We start from the raw sequence: 20407 nt of genomic DNA on the forward strand, positions 1-20407 counted from the left end.
CATATGAAACCCCAGAATATCCTGAAGCGGCTCCTGTGAAAACAGAAATGAGATGGAGCAAGCTTTCAACTTTGAACCAAATCTATGAACTGATCCAACCTGAAAAATAACAGTGCCAGTTGGACCCACAGTCTGCTCGGCCAATAGCACAGTGCCATGATGGTTGACCATCTTCTGATCAACTTCCTCTGGTCTGAATTCTCTACTTCCGCTGTCTTAGAAAATAACTTTTCAAACTTGAATACAGACTCAACTTCACAGGTCACGCCAAATTCCCACAAGACGAGATCTCCTGTTACTTTTCTCTGGAAACTTACATCTATCTCCCACTCACGTTATAGCCGGATATTAAAGGAACTCCTGCAAGAGTTCAGGCTCAACATTTTTCTGGGTAAAATGGATCAGTGCTCAAAACAACAACTCCTCATCCCTCCACATTTTCCAGCTCTTATTAACCTGAGAGTTACCATTGAAGATGATTGATCTTTGCATTGTTGTGTGTTTTGCGAGCTTTGTCTGGTTTCTGATGTCATGTTTTTTTCCTTTTTTTTTGTTGCTTTTCCAACCCCTCCCCACCCCATTCACCCACCCACCCTTCACCCTCTCTTTAACAGCTCTATGTAAGCAGTAGGTCTAAGGATGACAGCAAGGGTGGGAGTGATCTTGCCACTCAGTTACTGACTGAAATCAATCTCAGCAAGGTATTACTGAAGATGCCGATACTCTGGGAGAAAATGGCCAGGCCTGGTGTCAGCATGGTGTCATCAGCAACTTTGAAATTTACCCTCCTCCCGTCCCATTTGCCTGTCTCGCTCACTCTCTTTTTCTTTTAGTTTTGTCTTGGTGTCTATTGCATTCTTTCCCTTTTTTGTGTTACTTGTCCTTACTCTTTTATGCTCCCTGAATTTTCTCCTGCTCTCCCAAACATTTTGTTTTATTTCTATCATCTTTTTGTCCCTTTACTATTTTGGTTTCTTGCACTCATGCTTTCTTTTATTTCTCTTTTTATTTCTGTTCACTGTCGCTCTAACTTCCATCCATTTTCTCTTTTTAGTTCATTTGTCTCCGTTCCTCTTTTTGTGTCCTCTGTTCCGCCTTGCCTTTTCTCATGGTTTTTCTGCCCTCTTTCGTTTTCCTTCGCCGTTCCTTTTGCTGCCTCCCTCCCCCCTTCCTCTTTCTCCCGATCCCCCTTTATAATCTCATCTGTGTTTTCCTATTCTCCTTTGCTCTTCACCCCTCCCTAAAAGAAGGAAAGACACCTTCCATAACCTGATTACTGGAAAAGAAGAAGCTTTTTGTTAAAATAAAAACAGAACAAATCTGAAAGCAAATCCTGCATCTGTTAAATTTGTGAGGAGAGTTGCAGCATGCTGACACCACCTGGTTGCTGGAGGTGCTGATCCTGACTCTGGTCCTGTGTTTCATAAGTCTGCTAATCATCTGCATTGTCTGACTCGCTTTATTGAAATGCATGATTGTGAAGATAATGACATCACCCCACAACAAGCAGGTGCAAATACTTGATATACAGACTTCATAGGTTAACTTGAAATATATAAAACGCTTGTGATGCTGTACTGTGATACAGCATCACACTGTTACACTCAGTCTGCTTGAGCTCATTGAAAAGAGTCAGCATTGATTTGTGAAGGGTAGGTCATGTTTGGCCAATTTAGTTGAATTCTTTGAAGTCCTTAACCAGCGGGCAGGTCTGTCCAGACAGGTGCAGAGATGTGCCAGGACATAGATTAAGTGAGTGAGCAAAACTAGAAAATGGTGTTCAGTGTGAAAGGTCATCCACTTTGAACCTAGAAAAACAAATTGGAATATTTTGTTAATGGTGGGAATCTAAGAATTATGGAATGACAAAGGTATTTGAGTGGCAAGCTGCACATCGCCAACAGCAAGCAAACCAATACAGAAGGTGATCAAAAAATTAATGGAATTTCAAGGGGGCTAGATTTCAAAAGTGTAAAGTAGATGCTTCTGCTGCATAGAACAACGGTATTAGACCCCATCTGGAGTACTGTATTCACATCTGGAAGCCACACCACAGGAAGGATATGTTGGTCTTGGAAAGGGAGCATCACCAAAATCGTACCAGAACTGAAAGGGTTAAATTACAAGTTCAGGTTCATTGGTTTGTATATCCTACAGCATAAAAGTTTGACGAGTAACCTAACTGAACTGTTTAAAATGATAAAGGGATTCTATTGGGTAGATACAAAGAAATCATTTCCTCTGATGGGGGAATCCAGAATTCAAGGGGATACAAGCGTAAGATTTGAGCTAGGCATTCAGGCAGACTAAGGTACACCCACAGTGCTGTTAGGGAGATCAAGATTTTTAATTCAGTGAGGGTATTAAGGAGTAGGAAGCAAAGGTAGGTACAGTGAGGTACTGGTCTGTTGCAATTGACTTCTCATTACTGAATTAGTCCATGTCCACTTGCAGCATGACCTAGGCAATATCGAGGCTTGGGCTGACAAGTGGCAAGTAACAATCGTGCCATGCAAGTGCCAGGCAATTACCATGTCCAACAAGAGAGTATCTAACCATCATCCCTTGACATTCAATAGCATTACTATTGCTTAATCCCCCACTATCAACATCTTGGGTGTGCCCATTGACCAGAAACTGAACTGGACCATGCACAAAAATACTGTGGCTACAAGAGCAGGTCAGAGGCTAGGAAACCTATTGCGAGTGTGATAGAATACTCTCCACTTGCCTGGATGAATGCAGCACCAACAACACTCGAGAAGCTCGACACCATCCAGGACAAAGCAGCCCACTTGATTGTCACCCTTTCCAAAACCATTCACTCTTTGCACCACTGACGAACAGTGGGAGCAGTGTGTACCAGATACAAGATGCATTGCAGGAACTCAAGAAAGCTCCTTGGGTAGCACCTTTCAAACACATGATCGCACCATCTAGAAGGACATGGGCAGCAGATACTGGGAACCCCACCAACTGGAGGTTCCTCTCCAAGTCACTCTCCATCCTGATTTGGAAATATATCACCGTTCCTTCACTGTCGCTGGGTCAAAATCCTGGAACTCCCTCCCTAACAGCATTGATGATGTACCTATGCCTCAGGGACTGTTGCAGTTCAAGAAGGCAACTCACCACCACCTTCTTAAGGGCAATTAGGAATGGGTAATAAATTCTGGCTCAGCCAGCAATGCCCACATCAGATAGATTAATTTTAAAAAATCAAATTGAATGGTAGAATAGACTCAAAGTCCTAAATTCCTACTCCTATCCTATGTTCTTATGAGAGGTACAATTGGAGCTTGCCAAACTATTGGGCTTGTTGAGGGAGGGAAAACTGAACTTCTTCAAGCTAATATTATGAGGTCAGTATAAGGTAAAGAATGGTATTTGCGGTCTGCACATTGCATGATCTTCGCAGTCCAGATATGGAAGATGATCTCTGCTGCAGCAAGGGAGAACAACTTGATCTGAGCATCTATGTTGTGGTGTGATGTTCATGTTTTAATTACCACAAAAACATTTTACTGACTCTTGTGTTTATGGTGAACATATTCGGTGATATAGCGTCATGGTAACTTGTGTCTGCAATGATCCAGCTGGACATTACTGGCTATGACCAGTGAATAAAGGTAAGGATATTCTTGACTATTAGAGGTATTGATAAAATTTGGGTGCATTCCTCAATCTGACTGGGAGAAATTAGCAGATTTGAGAAAGAATTTTGATAAATGCCAGCCTTGCAAATTTACATTCTGTAATTCTTTTTAATGTGTCACAACACTCCTCATTCTACCCCAAACAAATACACACAATCGTGTGGATTAGAGCTTTACAGGTCATTTGTGCACTTCTCCCTTTCCCAGCTTATTTTTACATTCATTCTCGGGATGCGATGAATCGCTAACAAGACTACATTTGTTGGTGGCCTTCCCTAGTTGCCCTGAGAAGGTAGTATTGGACTTTCTTCTTGAAGTGCTGAACTGTAGAATGGGTATTTGTACCATAACATTGCCTGGTAGTATAACTCTAATCTGGACATATTTTTCCAGAAAAATGGCATGTTAATGCGTATTTTGGAGCTGGCAAGTTTTAATTCAGCTAAATATGCAGCTCTGTGCTATGTGTTGTATTTTTTAGCCTTGCCTGCCAGGAAAGCCTGAAATGCTGAAATGGTTGTTCTTAACTAAATCACCTTCTTCAATCTGCCATTTTCTGAGCTAAGGAAGGGAAGAAAAACAGATAGGTTTCAACTCCTGGTGGCTAATTTATCACCCCACACTAGCACAGGTGGCAATATTACCAAATTTGTTCCCTACCCATCTTGGTTAAATAGTGGTCAATGCTTGCTTTAGTTTGAGAAATTGGCAATTTAGCATGGCCAATCCACGTAACCTGCACATCTTTGGACTGTGGGAGGAAACCGGAGCACCCAGAGGAAATCCACGCAGGCATAGCGAGAAAGCGCAAAGTCCACGCAGACAGTCATCCGAGACCCTTGAAACTCTCCAGTTCCTTGTAACAGTTTGATACAGTTGAATGTTAGGCCACTTTAAAAACAGCTACGAGTCAATCACGTTGGTGTCTTTGACTGTAAATTACAGTCAGAAAATTACGTAAGTGCAATCTTTCTGGGGTAAAAGCAGATCTTGTCTCCTCATCTACTTTACCAATTGGTCATCAAGAAAATGTGCACATCATAGCCAGCCTGGTTCCTGTGATGGATTGTTGCAGCACAATATCATAATGTTTGTACTTACAGGGCCATTGTATATCATTAAAATTACATTGTCACTCTCTGGTTCCTTTGCAGGTATTTGAGAAAGAGACAGACTCCATCACAGTGCACGCTATCAAAGTGCTAACGGCGATAATGAAGAACTCGCCCTCTGCTAAGGTATGTCTGTCAGAAGTGCCAATGCCAGGGGTTGCTGCTCTCAGATTAAAAACAGAAAATGCAGCAAATACTCAGCAGGTCTGGCAGCATTTGTGGAGAAAGAAACAGAGTTAATGTTTAAGATCAATGACTTTTCATCAGAACTGGCAAAAGTTAATAGGTTTTAAGTAGGTTAACTGGGGGAGGGTGGATTTTGTGAGGGCCACGAAGAATCCAGCACGAGTTTGTAGAGTCAAACAGAAAGTAACGTTATTTATAACAATATGTACAGGCGGGAGGGATTCAGATTTCTGGATAACTGGGGCTCTTTCTGGGGAAGGTGGGACCTCTATAGACAGGATGGTCTACATCTGAACCTGAGGGGCACCAATATCCTGGGGGGGAGATTTGTTAGTGCTCTTTGGGGGGGTTTAAACTAATTCAGCAGGGGCATGGGAACCTGGATTGTAATTTTGGGGTACGGGAGATTGAGAGTATAGAGGTCAGGAGCACAAATTTGACTTCGCAGGAGGGTGCCAGTGTTCAGGTAGGTGGTTTGAAGTGTGTCTACTTCAATGCCAGGAGTATACAAAATAAGGTAGGGGAACTGGCAGCATGGGTTGGTACCTGGGTCTTCGATGTTGTGGCCATTTCAGAGACATGGATCGAGCAGGGACAGGAATGGTTGTTGCAGGTTCCGGGGCTTAGGTGTTTTAGTAAGCTCAGAGAAAGGGGCAAAAGAGGGGGAGGTGTGGCACTGCTAGTCAAGGACAGTATTACGGTGGCGGAAAGGATTCTAGATGGGGACTCTTCTTCCGAGGTAGTATGGGCTGAGGTTAGAAACAGGAAAGGAGAGGTCACCCTGTTGGGAGTTTTCTATAGGCCACCTAATAGTTCTAGGGATGTAGAGGAAAGGATGGCGAAGATGATTCTGGAAAAGAGCGAAAGTAACAGGGTAGTTGTTATGGGAGACTTTAACTTTCCAAATATTGACTGGAAAAGATATAGTTCGAGTACATTAGATGGGTCGTTCTTTGTACAATGTGTGCAGGAGGGTTTCCTGACACAATATGTTGACAGGCCAACAAGAGGCGAGGCCACATTGAATTTGGTTTTGGGTAATGAACCAGGCCAGGTGTTAGATCTGGAGGTAGGTGAGCACTTTGGAAACAGTGACCACAATTCGGTAACCTTTACGTTAGTGATGGAAAGGGATAAGTATACCCCGCAGGGCAAGAGTTATAGCTGGGGGAAGGGCAATTATGATGCCATTAGACATGACTTAGGATGTGTAGGTTGGAGAAGTAGGCTGCAAGGGTTGGGCACACTGGATATGTGGAGCTTGTTCAAGGAACAGCTATTGCATGTTCTTGATAAGTACGTACCAGTCAGGCAGGGAGGAAGGGGTCGAGCGAGGGAACCGTGGTTTACCAAAAAAGTGGAATCTCTTGTTAAGAGGAAGAAGGAGGCCTATGTGAAGATGAGGCGTGAAGTTTCAGTTGGGGCGCTTGATAGTTACAAGGAAGCGAGGAAGGATCTAAAGAGAGAGCTGAGACGAGCAAGGAGGGGACATGAGAAGTCTTTGGCAGGTAGGATCAAGGAAAACCCAAAAGCTTTCTATAGGTATGTCAGGAATAAAAGAATGACTAGGGTAAGAGTAGGGCCAGTCAAGGACAGTGATGGGAAGTTGTGTGTGGAGGCTGAGGAGATAAGCGAGATACTAAATGAATACTTTTCGTCAGTATTCACTCAAGAAAAAGATAATATTGTGGAGGAGAATGCTGAGACCCAGGCTATTAGAATAGATGGCATTGAGGTGCGTAGGGAAGAAGTGTTGGCAATTCTGGACAAGGTGAAAATAGATAAGTCCCCGGGGCCTGATGGAATTTATCCTAGGATTCTCAGGGAAGCCAGGGAAGAGATTGCTGAGCCTTTGGCTTTGATTTTTAGGTCATCATTGGCTACAGGAATAGTGCCAGAGGACTGGAGGAGAGCAAATGTGGTCCCTTTGTTCAAGAAGGGGAGTAGAGATAACCCCGGTAACTATAGGCCGGTGAGCCTAACGTCTGTGGTGGGTAAAGTCTTGGAGAGGATTGTAAAAGATACGATTTATAATCATCTAGATAGGAATAATATGATTAGGGATAGTCAGCATGGTTTTGTGAAGGGTAGGTCATGCCTCACAAACCTTATCGAGTTCTTTGAGAAGGTGACTGAACAGGTAGACGAGGGTAGAGCAGTTGATGTGGTGTATATGGATTTCAGTAAAGCGTTTGATAAGGTTCCCCACGGTCGGCTATTGCAGAAAATACGGAGGCTGGGGATTGAGGGTGATTTAGAGATGTGGATCAGAAATTGGCTAGTTGAAAGAAAACAGAGAGTGGTAGTTGATGGGAAATGTTCAGAATGGAGTTCAGTTACGAGTGGCGTACCACAAGGATCTGTTCTGGGGCCGTTGCTGTTTGTCATTTTTATAAATGACCTAGAGGAGGGCGCAGAAGGATGGGTGAGTAAATTTGCAGACGACACTAAAGTCGGTGGAGTTGTAGACAGTGCGGAAGGATGTTGCAGGTTACAGAGGGACATAGATAAGCTGCAGAGCTGGGCTGAGAGGTGGCAAATGGAGTTTAATGTGGAGAAGTGTGAGGTGATTCACTTTGGAAAGAATAACAGGAATGCGGAATATTTGGCTAATGGTAAAATTCTTGGTAGTGTGGATGAGCAGAGGGATCTCGGTGTCCATGTACATAGATCCCTGAAAGTTGCCACCCAGGTTGATAGGGTTGTGAAGAAGGCCTATGGTGTGTTGGCCTTTATTGGTAGAGGGATTGAGTTCCGGAGCCATGAGGTCATGTTGCAGTTGTACAAAACTCTAGTACGGCCGCATTTGGAGTATTGCGTACAGTTCTGGTCGCCTCATTATAGGAAGGACGTGGAAGCTTTGGAATGGGTGCAGAGGAGATTTACCAGGATGTTGCCTGGTATGGAGGGAAAATCTTATGAGGAAAGGCTGATGGACTTGAGGTTGTTTTCGTTAGAGAGAAGAAGGTTAAGAGGTGACTTAATAAAGGCATACAAAATGATCAGAGGGTTAGATAGGGTGGACAGCGAGAGCCTTCTCCCGCGGATGGAGGTGGCTAGCACGAGGGGACATAGCCTTAAATTGAGGGGTAATAGATATAGGACAGAGGTCAGAGGTGGGTTTTTTACGCAAAGAGTGGTGAGGCCGTGGAATGCCCTACCTGCAACAGTAGTGAACTCGCCAACATTGAGGGCATTTAAAAGTTTATTGGATAAGCATATGGATGATAAGGGCATAGTGTAGGTTAGATAGCCTTTAGTTTTTTTCCATGTCGGTGCAACATCGAGGGCTGAAGGGCCTGTACTGCGCTGTATCGTTCTATGTTCTATGTTCTATGTACACCAACAATAGTTCACCACTGCTTCCTTCTCTAGCCGGTATCACACTGACCAGTTCTATCTATGCAGCTGCAACTACTAGTCATTGCTCTGTCCCCCCTCATTGGTCATGGTTGTCTGGCCCCTCTTCCGTGGCTTCATTGCAGCCAGATGTCCCTGGAGAGGGAGCAAGCGGTATCCACGGGCATACTCAAGGTCTTCCGTGCTCGGTGGGCACCACAGGGGTTGGATTCTTTTATTGACCCCAGTTTTCACATTTTGATTTAACGTTTTTAAGTTTCCATTCCTCTTTGTTCTTTTTGGGCTGTGCTCCATTTGTTTTTAGGAGCGGCCCCTTTTTAATTTATCACTTACTTAATTTCTGTTCTTCTATTTAGTTGATGGGCCCCAAAATACATCATGGGATCACCAATTGTCCCCAGCCAATAAGACTCGGGCTGGTTGTAACAGTGGACAAAGAGCAAAAGGGACGGTCCGTGATGGGTGGAAGATAGGAGAGATTAAATGACAAAGAGTTTGTGTACAGAGCCAGAGGGACTAATAATGGTACAAGTGGCGGCACAGTGGTTAGCACTACTGCCTCACAGCACCAGAGACCCGGATACGATTCTGACCGCAGGTGACTTCTGTGTGGAGTTCGCACTTTCTCCCCATGTCTGCTTGGGTTTCCTCCTGGTGCTCCGCTTTCCTCCCACAATCCAAAGATGTGCAGGTTAGGTTGACTGGCCATGCTAAATTGCCCCTTAGTATGTAGATGGTGCAATAGGATAGAGGATTGGGCCTAGGTAAGGTAACCTTTCGAAGGGTCAGTGCAGACACTATGAGCCGAATGGCCTCCTTCTGCACAGTAGGGATTCCATCATTCTATGTAAAGAAACAAAAAATCTGTCCAAAGGAGATGTGAATAAGAACAAAGAATAGCACAGCACAGGAACAGGCCCACCAAGCCTGCTCCGATCACATGTCCTATCTGGACCAACTGCCTGCATCCTTCTATATCCCGTCTGTGTCTATCTGGATAAGTCTTAAAAGTCGCTAACGTATCTGCCTCAAACTCCTCACTTGAAATGAAATGAAAATCGCTTATTGTCGCAAGTAGGCTTCAATGAAGTTACTGTGAAAAGCCCCTAGTCGCCACATTCCGGCGCCTGTTCGGGGAGGCTGTTACGGGCAGTGCATTCCAGGCCACCACCACCCTCTGTGTAAAAAAACTTCCCCCGCACATCTCCATTGACCCTCTCCCCCCTCACCTTGAACTTGTGCCCCCTTGTAATTGTAATGGTAATGGTAGAACATGAACAGCTGTCATATGAAAGCATAAACCAGAAAAACTACTTAAAACTGAAATATGCCAAGAAATCAAACAAAATGGAGACATTATGGTTTGAAATTTTTAAACTCAATTTTGAGTCCAGAATGCTGTAAAGTGCCTAACGGAAAATACCCAGAGAGGTCTCTACGAATATACAAGGTTGCCATTCGGGATGTCATCGGGATGCGCTATCTTCCGAGGAGTCATGGAGAACACCCTCCAAGGACTACCGTGAGTGGTGGGTTACTTGGATATGTCCTGGTCACCGGAATCATTGAACAGGAGCACCTGAGTATGTCGGAGGAGGTCCTTCACTGGTTTTCGAAGACAGATGTCTGCCGTAAGAGAGAAAAATGCATTTTTTAACGCAAAAGAGGTCACATATTTGAGTTACCGTGTCGCCCGAGACAGCTTGCATCCAGTAGAAGAGAAGGTGCGAGAAATCAAAGAAGCACCCATAACTGTGAACGCGACCGAATTGCGGTCGTTCATAGGATCGTAGATTATTACAGGAAATTTATCCCTACCTTGGCGATCATCCTTGCACCACTGCATGCGCTATTGAAAAAACACCACGGGTTGGCATCGAGAGCACCGCAAGATGAAGCCTTCGCCAAAGTGAAACAACAACTATCATCATCGGGTTTGTTGACCCGCGACAACCCCTCAAAGCCCCTTTTGATGCCTCCCCATATGGAATCGGGGAGGTGTTATTCCACCGCATGGACGATAGAATGGAGAGATCGATATCCTACGCATCGTGGACTTTGGCTGTTGCGGAGCACAACTCTGCTCGGATTGAGAAAGAAGGGCTGCCCATCTTTTTTGCAGTGAAGAAATTCCATCAGTATGTGTATGGATGTCATTTAACCATTAAAATGGACCACAAGCCATTGCTCAGAATATTTCAGGAGGACAAGGCAATTCTAGTAATAGCATCTGCCGGGATACAGCGTTGGGCCCTATTGTTAGTGGCGTATGAGTATGAGTTTGATAATCACCCTTGCTAATAGATCATAAACACAGACACTCTAAGCTGGCTCCTGTTGCCGACACCTGTCCTCCCCAAATCTCCACCAAAGACTGACGAGGTTGTATCGACATTAAACTTTATGGATGCCTTGCTGGTCACAGGCGCACAAGTTTGCTACTGTCTTGGCGAAGTTTCACCATGTCGTCCTACACAGAGGTTAGCAAGGGAAACTATTTAGGAGCTGTGAGTTTTTGAGGCCAAGGTGAAAGAGCACAGTATGGAGGATGGTCGGGAGTTGTGATTCCAAGTCAGGGCAGACAGGTCGTACGTAAAGATCTACTCATTGGACACATGGGGGTGTCAAAGATGAAAATGCTAGCCAGGAGCTACGTATGATGGCCATGTCTGGATGGCAACATCGAGCGACTGACCCAGTAATGCACCACATGCCAGGAACATTAGAAGGTCCCGACAATTACACCCCTCCAGCCATGGGAATGTCCGGGCCGGCCTTGAGTTCACCTGCATGCAGATTTTTGCCGGATTTTTTCGAGGCTCAATGTTCTTGCTGATAGTGAATGCCATTGCAAATAGTTAGACATGCATTGAATTCCGTCCACCAAAGGCCACCATCGAAAAGTTAAGGCTCTCATTCAGTACCCATTGCATTGCAGAGGTATTAGTCATGGTCAAAAGTTCCCCATTCACTATCGAGGAGTTGGCATGCTTCATGAAGACAAACGGGGTGAAGCACATCCCAGACAGCCCCACACCATAGAACATAGAACAGTACAGCACAGAACAGGCCCTTCGGCCCTCAATGTTGTGCCTTCCTCAAATAATCTGGCTGAACAAGCAGTGCAAACTTTCAAAAAGGGCTTGAGGAAACAGGTCATGGGATCTATGGAGACGAGGCTGGAACATTTTTTGTTCAGCTATCGCGCCACGCCTCATGTTACAAACGAGTGGCACCCGCGAAACTGTTGAAGGGCCGTAGGCTGACAACCTGCTTTAGCCTATCATTCTCTGATATTAGCGGGAAAGTGGAACAGAGACAAGACCTCCAGACGCAGTACTGAAGCAGACAGACACAGGACAGAAGTTTCCTACCGGGGGACACTGTTAACGTCCAACACTTCGGAGATGGTGCCTGGTAGATTCCACGGATCGTGGTGAAACAGACAGGACCAGTATCTTACACAATAAAAGCACGAGAACGGACAGTACGGGTGCATCTGGACCACTTCCGGAGCAGGGAGCCAGCCTCAGCACAACTCAACCGGAGGAACCGTTTTCCAATCCCGCTGCCCAGTACAAGGGGACCTGGGGACATGACTACCTAGGGACCCTGACACAGATGTGTGAGGCGGAAGATTCAGGATCTGACATGGAGACTCGGGCATCTGTGTTTTCAGACAATAGACTTGCCAGGGATCGGTTGCCGACGGTGCCCCCAGACATTCGACGTGTAAACAACATTCCCCGTGGGGCCACGCATTCCCTCACCCAGCCCCGCAGCAGCTGGAGGCACAGTGGAGGCAAAGCGGGGAAGAGAGCCTCCTCCACTCCCCATGATAGAGGGATTTACAGACGTTTGGTGGTGGTGGGGGGGGGGAGGAAGAATGTTATCGCGGGATGAGGGGCAGAGGCTCAACAGCGGGCTTGTTAATTCCCTGAAATAAACGTCAGCCCAAGAGGGAGTCGGCATCTCAGGATGGTTGCGGATGGGACTTAGAGCGTTACTTAGTTGCTTTATTTCCTAACTCTGAGTAAACTACTTTTTTTTATTTAAAACATTTTTTTAGAGTACCCAATTCATTTTTTCCAATTAAGGGGCAATTTAGCGTGGCCAATCCACCTAGCTTGTACATTTTTGGGTTGTGGGGGCAAAACCCACGCAAACACAGGGAGAATATGCAAACTCCACATGGACAGTGACCCAGAGCCGGGATCGAACCTGTGACCTCGGCTAACCACTGCGCCAACGTGCTGCCCCTGAGTAAACTACTTTTGACTCCCCAAACTAAAACCACTGCCCCACTCTCTCCTCATAGCCCTGTATCAATCCCAAACTAATCTTACTGCCCCTCCCTCCCCACAGCCCTTTCAGGGCTCCTCATTGACTACAATACTAACATGCATGATAAGCATTCTTGCAATCTCACACGAACTCTGGTGGGTATAGCTGGAGAGGCCAAAGGATGGCTGGTGTGGGAAATATCTGTATTACTCTTCTGATTAAGTAGAAGGGCATTGATATGAAGTTGAGCATTGGGGCAGGATAGAGGAATTTGTACTCTGCATTTAACTGTGCTGTATCTGGAAGTGCTTTGGAGACGCATGTTAAACTCAGTTTTCTTACTTGAGGTAACAGACCAATCTGGAATCTTTTCTTCAACCCAGGTTTATTCACAGGAGCACAGACTCCTCTTTACCTCCCCCAACATTGGTGTATACTAATTCTTATATACTTGAGAATAATTGTCTAATATTTCTGTTACAGGTTATCTCACTAATTAAAGAAAGCATGCACTTCACATGCGTCACCACTGTCTTTAAAAAAAAAAACCTCCTCCATTTCCTACTTTATTTTGTAAACTCTTTGTGCTAAAATTGTGTTCATGGAACAAAAGTTTACATGAACCAAATTATATGACATCCTTTTATCAGTATTTTCTTTTCATGAAAGAAAAGGTTCATTCTTCAGCACCTTTAAGACACGAAATCCATTCTTTGTCAGGGTCTTTGTAACTTCCTCCAGCTTCTCCATCATGATTGGCATCCCTCCATCTGCAACAGGCGATGGGAATGCAGCCTGAGAACATTGTAAGGTCAGACGAGACAGAATCATAGAATTCCTACAGTGCAGAAGGAGGCCTTTCGGCCTTTCGAGACTACACCACCCACCCACCTGGGTCCACTCCCCCACCCTATCCCCATCACCCATAACCCTACCGATCCTGCACATCTTTGAACTGTGGGAGGAAACCGGAGCACCTGGAGGAAACCCACCCAGATGTGGGGAGAAAGTGCAAACTCCAGACAGTCACCCAAGGCCGGATTGAGCATCTGCTCTGCTCCTGGAAAAGAAAAGTTTGCCACAGGTGCCACACAAAACGTTGTTCCTTGTTGGTTGTACATTTGCCTTCTCTGAGGCAAAAGATCCCACAGCTTTATTTCAAAGAAGACCTGGGATGTTCTCCATGGTTTCCGTACCAAAATTAGTGCCTCAACAATTATTACTGAAACAGATCATCAGTTGATAGTATCATTATTTTTTTGTGGACTTTACTTTGCAGAGTGTGGCTGTCATGTATGCCAATGTAGCAACGGTAAGCACATAAAGTGCTTAATTACCTGTAAAGTTTGGGATGTTCTGAAGGCATGAAAGGCACTCTATAATCTTTCTTTTATTTAGTAACCTATTGGTAGAATGATGATTCACTCTGATCATACAAGATTTTGTGGCTAGTTAGGGGAAAAAAGGTCATGTTCCCATTTCCAGAGAGTGATTTGTCCTTTGCAATGTTTGCAGTTACACAAATTGTAATAAAGAAATTAATTTTTCAGCTATATCAAACTTTCTGCCAACAGGAGGTGTTTAAGGAGCGGATTGGTTACTCTCATCTGTATGAAGTGCTGAAAAGTCAGGGAGAACCAACAAAGCATCTCCTGCAAGAACTCATGAACATGGTAAGTGCCTGGCTCCTGGGTGGTTCAGGCTGTGTGTGAGGTAATAATACATCATACAGACCAGGGGCTGGACTCACCATTCGCTGGCGGCAGGATTCTCTGCTCCCACTGCTTGTCAATGCCCATTGGAACCACCCCATGCCGCTTGGAAACCCGCAGGCGGAGGTGCTGGTAGCTGGAGCAGAGACTCCCAATGGCCAGAGAATTCTGGCCCAGATATCCTTGTGCCACATTTGGTGTTAATGCCCTGCACTGGGAGAGGGAGGAAGGTGGTGGAGTTCCCACTCCGGACCAGTTTCTATTTTGATCTCAGAATGTGGGTATAGCCAGCCAGCTTGTGATTTATTGTTTCTCCCTCATAGCACAGTGAGTTAAATAACTGGCTTGTAAAGCAGACCGAGGCCAGCAGCACGGGTTCAATTCCCGTACCAGCCTCCCCGAACAGGCGCCGGAATGTGGCGACGAGGGGCTTTTCACAGTAACTTGATTGCAGCCTACTTGTGACAAGAAGCGATTTTCATTTCATTTCATTGGCCTGAAGAGTTGATGATGGTGGACGTTCTAGTAGCAGGCATACAATACAACTGAGTGATTTTCCACCCACATTAGGCCCAATTTTCATCCTCTCCACTAATCATGAATGAGCCGGGGTCAAAGCTAAATTAGCAGTGAAGCATTATGGCTGCTTTCCTGATGACAGAAAGAGCCATCAGAGCAATCTTGGAGAGTCTCGCAGTGCAGCACAGAAAATGATGACCAACTCCATTCAATGTATTTCACAATGATTTCTTTGTATCTGCAGGCTATTGAAGATGAGAACATGACCTCCCTCATCTCAATCAATAATGAGCAGCCACTGTTGATCCTGGTGCAGTGGATTCCTGACATGGAATCTCACAATCTACAAATCTTTGTCTCCAATTGGCTGAAGAAAGTTTGTGGCGCCACCTTGCGGACTCGCATGACCTGTGTGAAGGCCGGGATGCTCAGCGCCACACTGGAATCATTGAGCTGTCATTCCCGGCTCCACAGGAAGTGTGGCGAGAACCTTATTGACTTGCTCGAGGTACTGGGTAGCCTCTCCATACAACCTGGAGAACTCCGTCAATTAATAAAACTACTACGGACTGATGATGGTAAAGCACACCCATACTCTGCCCGTGTCATTCGGGCCTTATCAGCTATGGCAAGAAAGGATGGGTCTGAAAGCGTGCTGCAGTATTTTGACCTGACTCCCAGTATGGCTGGAATAATGGTTCCAACCATTCAAAAATGGCCGGGTAACGGTTTTGCTTTCCACACGTGGCTCTGTCTGAATGAGGAGCGGGAAGATAGTTGTTTATTCAGCAAGAGACCGAAACGAAAACAACTGTACAGGTAGGAATGTGTACATAAAGAAATAATTGTCAAGTATCATCCGTCTGTACAAATAGGAATTGTCAAGCATCATCCAAATGTACATGTATTAATTTACAATTTATGCAATTAGGGAAGGTTAATAAAATCATAATAAATAGGAGCAGGAGTAGGCAATTCGGCCCATCGAGCCTGCTTCACCACTCAACAAGATCATGACTGATTTGACGATGGTCTTAACTCCACTTTCCTGCCTGTTCCCCATAACCCTCGACTCTCTTGTGGATCAGAAATCTACCTAACTCGGCCCTGAATATATTCAATGACCCAGCCTCCACTGCTCTCTGGGGAAAATAATTCCAAAGATTAGTGACCCTCTGAGAGAATAAATTCCTCCTCATATCTGTCTTAAATGGAAGACTCCTTATTTTTAAACAGTACCCTTTTGTTCTAGATTGCCCATGAAGGGTAACAATCCTCTCAGCATCTCAGCATCTACCTTGTCAAGTTCCCTAAGAACCTTATATGTTTCAATAAGAGCGCATCTCATTCATCTGAACTCCAATGCGTATTGGTGCAATTTGCTTAACCTTTCCACATAAGACAATCCTTTCATCCCAGAATCAGCCAGTGAACCTTCTCTGAACTGGTTTCAAAGGAAGTATACCCCTCCTTAAATAAGGAGACCAAAACTATACACAGTACTGTCAGTGCAGTCTCATCAATACTCTTTACAGCTATAGCAAGAATTCCTTATCTTTATACGGTATTCCCCTGGAATGAAAAGCCAAAATTCCATTTGTCTTCCTAATTACTGGCTGTATTGCACACTAACACTTTGTGATTCATGTACAAGGACACCTAGATTCCTCTGCACTACAGCATTCTGCATTTAAATAATATTCTGCTTTTCTAATCTTTCTGCCAAAGCAGGCAATGTGAACATTTTCTCAATTAACTTTTCTCTATTCCTTTGCAAACTCTTTGTATCCTCCTTACCCACTTGTATTCCTACCTATCTTTGTATTGGCAGCAAATATGACTACAATACGCTCAGACCCTTCATCCACATCATTAATTTAGATTGTAAATAGTTGAGGCCCCAGCACTGATCCCTGTGGCATTCCACTGGTCACAGTTTGCTAACACAGGGCAGCACGGCAGCATTGTGTATAGCACAAATGCTTCACAGCTCCAGGGTCCCAGGTTCGAGTCCCGGCTTGGGTCACTGTCTGTGTGGAGTCTGCACGTTCTCCCCGTGTGTGCGTGGGTTTCCTCCGGGTGCTCCGGTTGCCTCCCACAGTCCAAAGATGTGTAGGTTAGGTGGATTGGCCATGATAAATTGCCCTTAGTGTCCAAATTGTCCTTAGTGTTAGGTGGGGTTACTGGGTTATGGGGATAGGGTGGAGGTATGGGCTTGGGTAGGGTGCTCTTTCCAAGAGCCGGTGCAGACTCGATGGGCCGAATGGCCTCCTTCTGCACTGTAAATTCTATGAAATCTATGAACCTAAAAATAGCCCACTTATCCTGACCCACTGTTTCCTGTTAGTTACCCAGTCAATTATATCACCCCCACCACCATGACCTCTTATTTTATGTGACATCTTATTGAATACCTTTTGGAAATCCAGATACACTATATCAATTGGGTCCCTGTCCTACTGCTACTTCCTTAATAATTGATTTTAGCATTTTTCTAGTGACCGATGTTAGGCTAACTGGCCTAGAGATTCCTGCATTCTGTCTCCCACCTTTTTTAAATAGAGTTGTTACATTTGTGGTTTTGCAATCCACTGGAGCCTTTCCAGAATCAAGGGAAAGTTGGAAGATTACAACCAACACATCCACTATCACTGCATCCACTTCCTTTGAGAACCTAGTATGCAGGTCATCAGGTTCAAAGGTCTTTTTAGCCTTTACTCCCATTAGTTTCTCAGTACTGTTTTTCTCGTGATTGTGATTGTTTTTAAGTTCCTCCCTCCTTTTTGCACCTTGATTTTCTACTATTCTTGAAATGCTTATTGTGTCTTCTACTGTGAAGACAGATACAAAATACTTCTTCAATATCTCTGCCTTTTCCTTGTTTTCCATGATTAATTCCCCAGACTTGCCCCTTAAGCGATCAGCATTCACTTTTACCATTCTTTCCTTTTTAACATACCTGCAGAAGCTTTAATTGCCTGTTTTTATATTTCCTTCTAGTTTTCTCTCATATTTTAATTTCTCCCCCTTTATTGCACCGTAACATCCAAGTTCCCCAGCACTGAGAAGGGGTACCCCAAAGATGCATTGGGGAATCCCTTTCTAAAGTTTCAAGGTAAGGTTCGCACAGCAATTTCCCAGAAGTGCAAACTATCCCCTGGGCAATTGCCCTGCACTGGAAACCATCTGAAGTGTGATTTCAATCCCAGACTTTGGACGGTTCGACTGGGCTCGACTGTGTTACCATAGAACCATAAAATCCCGACAGTGCAGTCCGAGTTCATTAAGTCTGCACTGACCCATGAAAGAGCACCCTACCTGGGCCAACTCCCCAGCCCTATCCCCTTAACCCCACCTAACCTGCACATCCCTAGACACTAAGGGGCAATTTAGCATGGCCAATCCACCTAACCTGCACATCTTTGGACTGTAGGAGGAAACCGGAGCATCCGGAGGAATCCAACGCAGACATGGGGAGAAAGTGAAAACTCCACATAGTCACCCAAGGCCGGAATTAAACACAGGTCCCTAGCACTGTGAGGGAGCAATGCTAACCATTGTGCCACCGCGCCGCCCTATAGTTACACCAATAGTTACCCAGAAATGGTTAAATGGTTTAAACCCTTGGGTAACAATTGTAACAGGCCCAAACTGACCTCCAGGAGTCTCCCCCACCTTCCAACTATCCATCCCCCAAGAGATTCCCACCTCCACCCCACCCCAACACCTCCAAGGCCCACACCTCCCCCATCCCTCTAGCCCAATTCGACCCTCCCCAAGGCTCAACAACCTCCCCCCCTGACCCTTACCAAGCTGGACATGACCCGGTCCATCCCACAAAGCAAAACATCATGATGTGAATTGAAAAGTCTCAGAGTAGTGCAGCACTTTTAAAGTTAGGGCTGAGGCATATCTTTGGGACTGTGTAATGGGAGTTTTGTGTATGTATTTTGTCCTCTACTTGCCCTGGGAGTGTTTGATGGGACAATGTGAAGGAAGATTTACTCTTCAGGACCTTGTTCAACAATGCTTTGATGATGGCAGGTGAATGAAAAATGAACATCAGCAATGATCCATTGTTGATTGGGGGGGGAGAGAAGGTTTTGTGTATTCAGAAAATTGCCCCTTCTATCTCCAGCATTCTGTGACAGGTCAGGCAGCACTTCAGCAAGAAAGATGGAAACTATCCACAAAATCCCTGAAAGACCAAAATCATCCACAAAATTCACAAGGAATAGGAATGTATAGAAACTTACAAAGAAGTAGGGATGTATTGAAGCAGTAGTTAAAACATAACTGATACATTTTACTTTTCACTTTCCTTTTCCTGCAGTTTCTTTACAGTGAGTGGAACTGGCTTCGAGGCCTTCTTCACGTCAGACGGGATGCTGGTTATTGCAGTTTGCACAAAGAAAGAATATATGACTGTAGCTCTGCCGGAATTCTCCTTTAGTGACTCGCTCTGGGTACGATCCTCTCCTAGTTTCCTTAGGGAAAATGGGCTTATATCTTGACAGGCTAGTAGCAGTCTTGATGGAGCTGAGTGATTATCTTATTAGGCCACTTCAGAGGCAGTTAAAAGTCAACGACATTGGTGTGGCGTTAGAGTCACATGTAGGCCACAATGGGTAAAGGTGACAAATTTACTTCCATACAAAATATTAATCAGATGAGTCCAAATTCGGGACCATAATTACTGACAGATCTTTGGTTCTAAGGACATTCTAGCTGCACTCAACTTGTCTTCGTCCAACATCCAGAGTGTACTCTTGGCTGATGGACAGGGGCTGGATTGAGAGATCAGGAGCAGGCACCCTGTCTAACATTCCCTCCCTTCTCTCAGAATTGCAGAGATCAGGGGCTGGATTCTCCGATTCTGGGGCTATGCCCGCATGCCAGAAAAAATGGTGTAAAACGGCCACCGATTCCCTGTTTTTCTGGGGGCTAGCAGGAAGGCAATGTAGCGCACCCAGCTGCCGATACAGCCCAAAGAATTGCTGGGTCAATGGCCACGCATGCGCACGGCGGCGGCCTGCAGCGGTCGCACCTTACTACATGGCGGCGGCCGCATGCGGACCCAGCCTGCGAAATAGTCCCCCCCTTCGGCCAGCTCGCATGTCCCGGATCACCCCCCTCAGTGCCCCCAGCCCCTGATTAAGTCCCCCTTGCCCGTGGACCGGCCCTCCCCCGACTGTGGCGACGCTGGGCTGAGTCTGCAGCCTCCATGCCGAGTTCCCGACGGATTAGACCATGGGAGACCCACGTCGTTGGGAACTCGGCTGCGGGCCTCGCCGATGTCCTGAGGCTCTCAATACGTGGCGCGGCATACCCAGCGAGTACGGCGCTTCGGAGGGGGCGGAGCATTGCGAAAGCGGCGGTGCCCCCAATTCGGTCGGGAACTTTGATTCTCCGGCTGATCGCCGAACGCGTTTGGCAACTGTGTGGCTGCCAGACAATTGGGCACGTTTTAACTTTTGGGCAGGTTTTAGCTTTTGTGCAGCAGGCAAGATGGAACTCGTGGGCCACTGATCACCTGATAAACCATCAATACTACACGATGAGAGATAAACGTAACTGA

At 45.5% G+C, this 20407-nt stretch overlaps 1 protein-coding gene across 2 annotated transcripts in view; it reads left to right on the forward strand.

Moving 5' to 3' along the window:
• The window catches only part of nbeal2 (neurobeachin-like 2), a 333597-nt gene that overhangs the window by 175683 nt on the left and 137507 nt on the right, over nt 1-20407 (forward strand). The window contains exons 13-17 of one of the 2 annotated variants that reach the window (XM_038808910.1): nt 615-701; nt 4811-4894; nt 14173-14271; nt 15074-15648; nt 19163-19295. In XM_038808910.1, the coding sequence (XP_038664838.1) occupies nt 615-701; nt 4811-4894; nt 14173-14271; nt 15074-15648; nt 19163-19295 (978 nt within the window). The remainder of the gene's footprint in view (nt 1-614; nt 702-4810; nt 4895-14172; nt 14272-15073; nt 15649-19162; nt 19296-20407) is intronic. The other variant, XM_038808909.1, reaches the window with a different exon arrangement.

Source organism: Scyliorhinus canicula, chromosome 10 (assembly GCF_902713615.1).
Source record: "Scyliorhinus canicula chromosome 10, sScyCan1.1, whole genome shotgun sequence".
NCBI lineage: Eukaryota > Metazoa > Chordata > Chondrichthyes > Carcharhiniformes > Scyliorhinidae > Scyliorhinus > Scyliorhinus canicula.